Here is a 12075-nt window from a genome sequence, read left to right on the forward strand (position 1 = left end):
AAAAAAAAGAAAAATGAAAAGAGTGAGAGAGAAAAGAAGGGAAGAAAAGGAAAAACAGAGAGAGAGAAGTAGAGAGAAAAGTGGGAAAGAGAGTAGAAGGAATGTAGAAAATTGAAAAGATGAAAATAGAGAGAGAGGGGAAAGAGAATGAGAAAAAATTAGGGTAAAGTGCCTGAGAGGAGAATGGGAGTGAGAGAGAGTGAGAGAGAGAGATGAGAGAGGAGAGTGAAGAGAGAGAGTGAGAGAGAAGTGAGAGAAAAGTGAGAGAGAGTGAGAAAAGGGAAGAGTGAGGGAGAGTGGAGAGAGATAGGAGATGGAGAGATGAAAAGGTGAGAAGAGAGTGAGAAGAGAGTGAGAAGAAGTGAGAAGAGAGTGAGAGAGAGAAATGGACTACTTGGCAACTTGACTTCTCTTCCCTACATTTATGTAGAGTGAGGCAATAGGGAAATGTCAACAGACATGTATTAGTGACAAGTTTGACCTATATTTTTTCGGTTCGCCCTCTGTGCCTCTCTCCTAATACCCTTAGCAATGTCAAAACGATGTTCATTCCCACAATGTGCAATGCTCAAAAGATGACAAGGAGAGGAAAAAGGACTGTCTCTCTATCAGCAGCAAGGCTTAGTCTTCCTATCCTTTTGTTGCAGTAAGGAGAGGCTTAGCTCCTAATTTCTTTCCATATATAAGAATCTACTTCAGGAGTCAGTATACCATCCCTATGTTGTCGTTGTATTGCCACACAGTATGAGGACTAACATGGTTTGCCACACAACTTCACAAATCTGAAGCCCCAATTTGAGACATTATATCACTCTTACTAAGTTATCATGTGATGTAAGTGGCTTCACTGTCATTGGGAATTTTGGGAGGGGGCATCAGTCCAAATTCAAAAATAAAATAAAATGGGGGGGGGGGTCTATATCAGTCACACAAACAACACTGATCATACTTTTTAACACTGATTGTCTGACTGTATGCAAGTACTGAGTAAATAAATGCAATTGCCAAAAGGTCTCGGTGATTTTTCTGCTAAGATACAAATATATTGCAATTTCATGCCTATAAGTGTTAGCCAAACTCTAATGGAATATGTACATATACATATATATACGTGTGTGTGTGTGTGTGTGTGTGTGTGTGTGTGTGTGTGTGTGTGTGTGTGTGGTGTGTGTGTGTGTGTGTGTGTGTGTGTGTGTGTGTGTGTGTGTGTGTGCGTGCATACATACCACATATACATTTGTATATAAATGCATGTAAATACAATATTGGTAGACCCTGATTTAAGACATGCAAAGGAAAAAATATATTATCATGAACAAATTAAAGAAAACAAAGCTATAAAACGACAGTCAATCTGGGATTACATATGCCAAATCTGCACTTACTCTTTATATGTTCTTCTGCAATATCTAAAAGTCCTTCCCGGAAGAAATGTTGACAAATGACTTCATTTACTAATTGTTGCTTTTCTCCGCTGAACACTGAATCATTGCTGATACATCCAAAGTCAGCAGTAAAATTCTGAAAAAAATGTATATATTTATAAATTTTCACTTTAATGCATGATTATATCCCAAACTTACTAAAACAATATAAAAAAAACATCTTGCATGTACATCTAAATATAAAAATTTAAAAACAAATATAAATAAATCTTGCATATATTTCCTTGTATCAACATCACTGATATATTGTTAATTGTCTGTTAAGTGCCCACACCCCTCTTGAGACAAGTCCGTATTACTACAGCCAACAACCTTGTTGGCACTCCAGTGAACCCACAAACATCTCCATATGAACCAGAAACCTTCCTAACCCAAGGCTGAAGCCCCACAGACCCCCACCATCTTGCAATGGACTAACTCTATGCATGGCACTGTCAAGCCCTATTTTCTTCATTTCTAACATCCATTGCCTCCACAGATTATTTCGTGTTTTCAATGAGAATATTTTTTTCCTCTGTGTGACAGTGCCCTTAGATCTTCCATAACAATGAGCAGTCATTATATAAATATGTAGACTACCTATATATCTATCAATAATATACATGCCCTTACAGAAATACACATTCACAATAGAAAATGTGTTATAAATTTAGAATTCAGGCCATAAAATAACCTTTGATTGCACAAAGCAACAGCAGTTGACTATACTTTCCAATCAGCCACACAAAACCAGGAAGGTAAACAACACTACAGTGTACTGTGTTGCCAATCTCCTATTCAGCAAAATATTGGTACCTAATAAATATTACATGAGATATTCAAGACTTAATCATAAAATATGCTATGTGTAAAAAAAAAAACATTAGGGTGGTGTTGGAGGGGATGCATATACATGTAGGTGTTTATTTCCATATATGAATATTACCAACCTTGTCAATGGCTTTGCCAACTTTTGATACAGAAGAATGGAGATCTCTGTGTTCTGTGCTGAGTCGTGTGACTGCTTCTTTTACACGTCCAAGGGCCTGGCTCAGTATAACTGCTTGGGCTTCTGTGATATCACCATTATGAGCTGCAAGAGAAAAATATTTTCTATACCAACAGATACCAACATTTCCAATATTACATTTTTTTTGCATGCACCCATGCACATAGATGCAAAAAGAGAGAGAGAGAGAGAGAGAGAGAGAGAGAGAGAGAGAGAGAGAGAGGGAGAGAGAGAGAGAGAGAGAGGAGAGGGGAGAGAGAGAAAGAGGAGAGAGAAAAAGAGAGAGAGAGAAAGGAGAAAAGGAAAGATAGGAGAGAAAAAGAGAGGAGAGAGAGAGAAAGAGAAGAGGCAGAGAGAAAGAGAGAGAGAGAGAGAGAGAGAGAGAGAGAGAGAGAGAGAGAGAGAGAGAATTTTCACTGGAATACATCTGCTAAGTTGTTTTGGTATTTGGTGTCTCAACCTGCAATGAAGCAGTCTCTGTGCTCACTGCAGTTTCTGCACTTATAATCCAGGTAGAAGACCAACTAATACCCTATGGAATGGTGGATTTGAAATGAGGTGATGTATACAAGAAACACTAATGTGCTGAAGATGCAGATGACACAGCAATGACAATATTTACTTTTAGACGTGAATCCATCCTTGGTTAGCAATTCAATATATTCTAAGAAGAGAGAGCTTACAATGATTACCTATTGTAGAGACAAAATATCACAATATTAGTAGCACCTAACATCTGCTGCACAAATCACTGAAGATGATTCTCAAAATATTGATGACATTATTGTTGTCAAATAATACAATCTAATAAAATTTTCAATTGTTGTTATTAAGTAATCAATTACGTTTGTATCCTTTACCTACAACTAAATGCTAAAGAAGAATGGAGTCTTCAGGTTTCCAATCCATGAATTCCATGTATTGTTTATTTTGAAGTTAATGTCTTCCAACTACAGGATATCTGCCACATTACTACCAGTACACAAACATAAAATATGTAATAAATGTTTGTGTTACTGAGAGCACAAATGCTCCCATTTTGCAATCATTTGCACATATATGTATCTCCTGAGTAAGTATATTTCACTATCAAAATTAAAGGAAATGGAGAAACACCAATAAGGCAAACTATGCTATTTCACTATCAAAATAAAGAACAATGGGCAAAATAAATCTATGTCAACAGTATTTCCTTCACACAAGAACAAAGACATTTTGATAACAATAATAACAGCCAAAAGTTCATACTACTTAGTCAAAATGATTGGCCGAATAATGCACCAAATTCTAGTTTTCCAAAACTATTCAAACCATTAATTACAACTGAATCAACTAATGATATTTTAACTAAAAAAAACAAAATTCATCAGCTTACTTCGCAACAAAATTACGACAACCCAACACGACATTTCACTCAATTTCTCTCCTTTCCCATCAAGAAATTACCTTGATCAATCTCTATCCGGAGACTCTCAATATTCGTGCGCAGATTAGTAATGGTACTCGACGCATGGTCACTGTAGGAGGTGAATTTCGACAAAACTTTATCAATTTCTCTCTCGACGGCAGAACACGCGTCCATCTTTGTTGTTGTGTGCGCAGTATAGTGCCAGAATCTCCCTCCCTTGAAGGGGATCGCGGAGCCAAAATAAGGATCCGAAACCTCTTGTGTGGGATCCTGGCGTCTCAGATTTTGGGGAAAATATAGAGGATTATAATGAGAGTGATTATTATTATTGTTGATGTTATTAATTACTTTTTTTGATATCATTAGTACGCAATTACTCTTGTTATTATTGTTATTATTAACAATTGTATTATTATTTTATCATTATATCATTATTATTATTATTATCATTATTATTTATTATTATTATTATTATTATTATTATTATTATTATTATTATATTATTATTATTATTATCATTATTTATTATTATTATTATTATTATTATTATTATTATATTATCATCATTATCATTACTATCACTATTATTATTATTAGTGTTATTGTTTTTATCATTGTTGTCATCAACATCACCATAATCATCACATCAGAACCACCAGCACCACTGACATCATCACCATCACCACCACCACCGATCTCCGCCCAATCTATCATCACCAAAACAGGCGTTCCGAACCCTCTCTCACGACGCTCATTTGTTTCCTTTTTGGAGTTATGTCTCCTATTGTCCTCGGAGCAGGACGATGGCCACAACAACAAAAACAAAAACAAGAATAACAACAAAGGGAAAGCATTAAGAGTTTCTTCTCTTCGGAATTATTTTGAAAAAAAAGGCAGATTAGTGTGAGTATTTCTGTTGTTTGATTATCAGTGCGCGAAAACTGGGAATGTATCGTGTGGAAGGAGTTATACGGGATGTATTGCATTGTATTGTATTATTTTGTATTTTTTAGGGGGTATTATTGTATTATGTTATATGGATTTCTTTCATTATAGTGTATGGGTATGTTGTGTGGATGTGTGTTTTCGAGAGGGAAGTTTGGTCGATGTTCAAAATAGAAAATACTATTCTGACAGCTCGATTTTAAAAATGTAGGTGACCTGTTTACTGTATTTGAAGTGTTTGTGTGTTTGAATGTCATTTGTTAATTTGTAATGTTATTTATAGTGTATTTATGTAATGTTTGAGCATTTATAGATGTAGGCCTATGTTTTGTGTGTTTTATTTTGTCCCATTATCTTGTGTATTTGATATCTTTGTTATATTTCATGTTACTGATTTTTGTAAGTTATATTAAGTGTTTTTTTTATATAGATTGGGATCATGGTTAGATTTATGTCTTATTTTTATGTAACATTAGTTTATTTTAACTTTAGTTGTTATTGATTTTAATGGAATATTAAGAAAATCATACTAAATGTGCAAGGTTAGATAAGATAACAAGCAAATTGCATGACAGAGCTAAGTGGCTGCAACTTCAAGATTGTCTTTAGTTGCACAGTCAAGGTGACCTTCAGCTTCTTTGTGAAGTACCTATTTTTACTGGTACCTCACCCTGGCCTATCTTGACACCAGGAGTTGATAGTCTACAATTGCACTATGTTCCAAGAGCTATCTTTATTTGTTAACAAATAGTATTGGCCTGAAATTAAGCAGTTATAACTGAGATTAGGGATAAGCTTGGAGACTAATATCAGTGATAGAAGCCAGGAAATATCTTTCATCTCAAACTCCAAGATTTGGTTTGTGTTTTATGAAGGTAACATTTATTCTTTTTCTTTTGGTTCTTCTATCCAGTAATTTCCAGTAGATTGTGCCTTTCCTGGATATAAAATCAAAATCATTTGAAAAGATACCAAATATCATAACATTATTGTGACTAGTTTGCTTTATGACCCATGCCAATTTATTCATACTACTGATACAAAAAGGGTACTATATATGTAAGGCTAAGAAGCTGTACTCATTGGTGATAATTATATATAACAGTATCTTTTATCAGCAAGCCAACTTATTATAACTAAAATAGATATATAAGGATCTGATATATGTTATGTTTGCATTGCATTCTATTGAGAAAAGCACACAGTAACTCAGCATCCATACAATTTTAAAAAATGCATAAACTACTTTGTGGTGAGTAGCAATACAGTACACTTCAGATAGATATATCAACTCTCTCTCTCTCTCTCTCTCTCTCTCTCTCTCTCTCTCTCTCTCTCTCTCTCTCTCTCTCTCTCTCTCTCGTCTCTCTTTCTTTCTCTCTCTCTCTCCCCCCTCCCCTCTCTCTCCCCCCTCCCTCCCCCTCCCTCCCTCCCTCCTCCCCCCTCCCTCTCCCTCCCTCCCTCCCTCTCCCTCTCTCCCTCTCTCCTTTTCTTTCCTCCCTCTCCCTCTCTCCCTCCCTCTCCCTCTCTCCCTCCCTCTCCCTTTCCCTCTCCCTCTCCCTCTCATTTATGATTATTACATACTATAATTTTTATTTATGCTGTTATTTCTCTTGTACAAGTGGTTTTATAATTTGTGTTATCAGTATTGTGTTAGGTGATTAATGCATTTAGGTTATTTCTGAATCACCCCAGGAAAATCTGGACTACTTCTTGAATCCATAGTTTTTTAAGCTGTAGCAATCATGAACAATAAGGTTTAACAAGTGTAACCCTTATAGTTTCTAGGGGAATTCCTGTATGTATTTATATAGATGCAGTCACATGCACACATACACACACACTCATAGCACTATTTTTTTTTTTTTTTTTCATCATTATGCACTTTTTTTCATCTCTTTTCTTACTTACTTAATCACACATACCACATACCAGCCTTATGTACAGTAAAATTTAAAGTTTTGATTGATTCATGCTTTGTATTTCAGATACAGTAAAAAAAAAAAAAAAATGTGGCAGCGGCCAGCTCTTGCACTTCTCTATTTGGCGATATTGTTGTCTTTTGTGACATGGATGGGGAAATGGTGTTTGGTGGATGCTGGATACACATCATACCAGGTAATTCAGATGCGTTTAACTTTCTCAGTTCAGAAGAAAAGTGATTTTCCTTAGGTATTTATGTTTACTCTTCAGCAGGAAGTATGTATTGTTAAAGGTTATATTAATTAGTCATTGAATGTCAGTAAAGAAAATGTACAATATAGCTCTACCTTTTAAATTGTACTCGATAATAGTATGCAGAATTTTTGTATGTGTGTGTGTGTGTGTTGTGTGTGTGTGTGTGTGTGGTGTGTGTGTGTGTGTTTGTGCTTGGTAATGATAATTCTTTTATTAAAAGACAATATATGTTTTGCAGATTGTAAATCCACTAAGAAATTTATCAGTATCACAGTTACGCAGTCTGCTTGAAATTGAGGCATCCAGCACACAGCACTCTTAGAGAAATCAGAAATTGTAAACCTTCTGCAACAGTCAGGTACGAATTTTCCTTCTCAATCTATAGCAATTCTATTCTCCAGAAATCACCATCATCATCAAGTTGAACACATTCTTTCAAATGTAAAAAAAGAATCATTTAAAATTTATGTAATTGTGCAAATGATACTCAAAATAGGTATCATCGTGAAGAATGTGCAGCTCTGGCATTCATTTTGCACAACTCAGGGTTCTGATTGATGATTGCAATGCAGTTCGAAGTCTGATGTGTGATATATTTTTAAAAGAAAGAAATAATCACACATTAGAAACTGAGGCATACTTTTTTTTTTTGGGGGGGTGGAATTTTTCTTCCTTTTCTTTTTTTTCTTCTTTTTCTTTTCTTTTCTTCCTATTATTATTATAAACTAGATTTTAGGGGTTACAGGTCTTAGTGTTTTTAATGCATGTCTCAAATGGGTTTACGGTTAATAGGTAAATTCCATGAGAAAGTAGTGTTTGGATATAGCAAGTATTTATCATAAAGTGATAAGTGTTTTTATGTTGTTGTTTTCCTTAACAGGCCCAGTCCAGTATGGAGAACTTTTAGAGAAAAAAGAGGATACTAAGAAACAGGCTCCAATAGAGTTATCAGGGAAAGATGACTATCATGAACAAGTTAGTATAATTCTACTCAAAAGTTGTTTTTTGGCATTTCTAAAATTTTACACACACACACACACACACACAAAAACACACTCACACTCACACTCACACACTCAGATATTCTCTTATTTGTTCACTCATCTCTTTCTTGTAGGTTTATGAAGAGAATGAGTCTTTATGGCTTGTTGAGGTAGTTCCTGGAGAGGGTCAGTACACAGGCCACCGTCTTCTGGATGACCGTTCTTGGCGTATCCTGGCACCTAAGCTGCAGGCTCTCCAGATCAGCAGTGCCGTCATCAGCTGCCAGTTTGATCGTAGGTGAGTATGAATATTGCTGTTTTGTTATGTTTAGATTTATACAGTTAATATATTCAGGAGAAAGTATGATCATTTTCACTTATGATACATTGCTTTTTTCAGTTTTTTTTTTTCTATAGTTACTTGCTGTTATTTAGCTTTTAAACAACTGTAACATAAGAAGTTTTCATCAGTAATGATATGAAAACATTATCATGTGTCTGAAGCAATACTAATCAATTTTGAAAGACACAGTGTGATAGGGTAGATGCAAACAACAACCTGTAAGCAGTTTAAAGTATACAAGATGACCCACAAAATTTGTACTGACAAAATAGTATGTGAAACTTTGTATATTATATGAACTATTATTGCTCTTTCTTTTAGATTCTGTGCACGGCAAGGCTGGAGTCACCCACAACTGGTACTGGTGCTACCACCAAGGAAACAGGGAAACATGCAGAGTAGTTGGATCAATGGCCAGACAGCAGGAAGAGAGCACATTGTTTTAGCATCAACAACACATCTCACTGCTGCTTCAGTTCTTTCATGGCTTCATAGCCAAATACAGTCAAGAATTCAATTTGTTAATTGCTTGACACCAGCTTGAAGAAATTTGGTTCAATACCACAGCTGTCAGTAAAGAAAAGGTAATGCAGAAAAAGTTTGAGGTTTATCATGCGCTTACCCCTTCACAGTGACTAGTATTGAAACCCTTATTTTTGGTAAAGTAGGCCTGGCTAGCATTTTGCCTTTTGTTCATTAAGTATATTTAAAAGCTTTGAGAGAAAATATAAGTATTGATTTTTGTATTCACTACCTTAGACACAAGGCCTTTATAAACTTGTTTCATCTAAATTATTGCTGTTATGACAGAAGATAAACAAGTTTTGACCAGTGTAGAAAAAAAAAGTAGAAACTAAAACTTTGCTTTCTCTTTTTGCCAGTCTTCCCTTCTCCACTTGATATGTGAGATATATAGCCTATTACTTTTTGTTGATTTTTATCAATACATGTAAAAAATGGAATTACTACTTTCTCCAACCTCTTTTTCCATTTTAGCTATTATTGTTTGCTCTGTTTCAAAAGATTGGGGTCTAAAGATTGTTTATTTTATTGACAGATTCCACGTGTGGTTTATATCTCTGAGTTGTTGAACCCACCATTATTGATAGCAACTCTTGGTCTCCGACTGTCAACTCGAATTAAGCTTGCATCTTTCACTGTCAAGTATGAAGAAAAGGAACAAGTAAGTGTTTTTCTTTCTTTTCTTCTTTGTGCATCTATCATTTTCTTGGGTGTAGGAAATTAGATTTTGGCAAAGATCTATACTGGAAGAATAGAAATATGGAATTTGTGTTCATATAGTAGAATATCTCTCCTTTTCCATGAAACTTTTATAGCAGAACCCACTTTACATTTTGCTTTGTTTAGCCAATGAAGATGGAGAGTATGAAAAAACTGTAATACCTTATTTTGATTGGTTAAGCTGATATGACATCTGTCAGGTCTCTACACCTTCACCGTCTCTCCTCTCTTTATTTATTTACTTACCTACAGTAATTATTATTTGATTCTCTCATGTTTTCCAGGTTTCCCAGTTGCTTAAAAGGACAGGACTGACTGGAATACCAAATATAGCTGTTGTCACAGCAGAAGGAGTAACTTCTTATGGCAAGCAGAAGGGAGAGTCGCTCACAAACACTGCCCTTGATTCCTACATGTGTACTCTACAGCCTCAAATGAATGATGTCTTTTTAGTATCACTTGTGCTGGCCAATGCCTTAGCAGTTGCTGATATATTTAATGTGTTTGATGTCCGGGTGAGAGCATGGAAACATGCCATTCGCACTCTGATACGAATGCTTGTATACAACATATTTGTTTTTGTTGTTTGGCTTGCTTTCACTGCAATTCTCAAGTTTCCATTAGCTAATATTTTTCTTGAATCTGGGTTATGGTTGATCTTCTATTTAAACTCTACTTGGCTTTTTGCTCAGCTAAGATACCATTGGCTTATGATCGCAAGGCATCCCATCATATTTTGGATGTCAGCGCACATTTTTGGCATCATCGTCATCTTGAGGAGGGTCATCTCAAGAAGGGAAAGTGAACCAGCTGATATGGATTCCAATTGGTGGTCAATATTCTCAATGGATTCCTATTTGGTTGACGTTCTTTTCCGTCCCATGGCATCACTGTCTCGCCCAAGGCCATCTCAGGATTTAGGTCTGGAGGAGGGCATGGAGCTCCTCATAGAGCGATTAGCCACACCAGACTTGTGGCTACATCCTGTTATACCAAATGATTATATGAAGGATTTGCCAACATGGAGGTATGATGGGTGGGGCAACGAGGAAGACCTAAAATCAGAAAGTGAAACGGATATTGATAGCGTCAGTGATAATGAAAATGACATTCTGCTAGACATACATGCCTGTTGTCAAGATGAAAATTGTAGGCTATGTGAGCTTTGGACTACAGTGAAGGAAATATATGTCTGTCATCGATGTGCAATCTTGAAAAGGAAATTGGAGAGGCAGTACTTGAGGTACAGAAAAATCAGTGACAGCTGTCTTCAAAACATTACATATGAAAAGTTATTAAAAGTTTGTGAAAATTGTTCAAAAACAAAGAAACAAAATGCAGCACTCAATTCCCAACAGAGTGATTCATTGAAGGATGTATGGCTGCTTTCACCTCAGAGTCTGACAGAATTAAAATGGACAGCACCATCATATGCAATAGAAAGTCGGGTATGTGCAATATGCCTAGGAAGATACCGATGGTCAGCAGTTTTGTGTGGCCTTCCATGTGGACACAACTACCACCACTCTTGCATTACAGAGTGGTTATTAAAAGATAACCACCATTGTCCAACCTGCCGTTGGCCATCATATAAAAATAAACCAGCTAATACTACGCATGAGCATGAAGAATAAACAGCAAATGAAGTGTGATCTGATGGAATATTCTTGGTAATATTTTATAGTTGATATTATAAGGATGATATTATTCTAGAACATATACATGAATTGTCAGTTATAAATACCAAGCATGATATTACTACATTTATGGGTTTTCAAGGGCCCAGAGTTTCCTTAGGTTAAATTTGTTGTCTTACAGTTGTTCATGTTTCTGGAAGACCCTCACATTTATCCTAAGAAAACATGTATGTGATTAATGTTTCTTTTGATTTTTTCTCGAAACAAATAAAAATCTCTAAAAAAAAGTATAATTACAATGATGATAATGATAATAATAATGATGATGATGATAATATTTAGCCTCGGTAAATTCTGAAGCAGAATTGAAATGTGATTCTTTATTCTTTCTTTTCCTCTTTTTCTTTTCTTTTGTTCAGGCTCATGAAATGAGCTGCATTATTTCATATTTTTCTTATTTCTGAAATTAGAATTGAAGTAAAGGAAGCATAGAGATATATAAATATATAATCATCATGTTATAAAATAAAAAAACAGTTGTATACTGCTTACGCTTCTTGTGATATATGCAGACATTATTAATTACTTATAAAACTCATGAAAATTGATAATTCAAATTGAACTTGATAGAGGGAAAGATTTTTTTTTTAAATTCTGACTAATCGTTCTGGAGATTTTTTCATTCCAACTATGTGGTATTAACTATGTGATATATGATATTGTAATGGTAAAATGCTGCTTGAAGAAAGTGTATGAACCTTTCTTGGTTAGCTGTGTCACCTTAGATGGCAAAAGTCAGCCAAGATGTAACTGAATTAATACTGTGATGCTATTTATTGTTAATGGATTTATTGTAACACAAAAATATACAAATAATTACTAAAAATAAAATCTTTTGTTTTTTAA

General features: G+C 35.1%; 2 protein-coding genes across 2 annotated transcripts in view; one reads left to right on the top strand and one right to left on the bottom strand.

Moving 5' to 3' along the window:
- LOC119576159 (E3 ubiquitin-protein ligase RMND5A-like) overlaps positions 1-4028 on the bottom strand; it is a 21687-nt gene extending 17659 nt beyond the window's left edge. Inside the window, exons 1-2 of the mRNA XM_037923725.1 lie at positions 3880-4028; positions 2375-2517 (exon numbers count right to left, since the gene is read on the bottom strand). Of these exons, the coding sequence (XP_037779653.1) occupies positions 2375-2517; positions 3880-4015 (279 nt within the window). The 5' untranslated portion in view covers positions 4016-4028. The remainder of the gene's footprint in view (positions 1-2374; positions 2518-3879) is intronic.
- LOC119576158 (E3 ubiquitin-protein ligase RNF103-like) overlaps positions 1-12075 on the top strand; it is a 17558-nt gene extending 5483 nt beyond the window's left edge. Inside the window, exon 8 of the mRNA XM_037923724.1 lies at positions 9817-12075. Within this exon, the coding sequence (XP_037779652.1) occupies positions 9817-11166 (1350 nt within the window). The 3' untranslated portion in view covers positions 11167-12075. The remainder of the gene's footprint in view (positions 1-9816) is intronic.

This window comes from Penaeus monodon, chromosome 8 (assembly GCF_015228065.2).
Source record: "Penaeus monodon isolate SGIC_2016 chromosome 8, NSTDA_Pmon_1, whole genome shotgun sequence".
NCBI lineage: Eukaryota > Metazoa > Arthropoda > Malacostraca > Decapoda > Penaeidae > Penaeus > Penaeus monodon.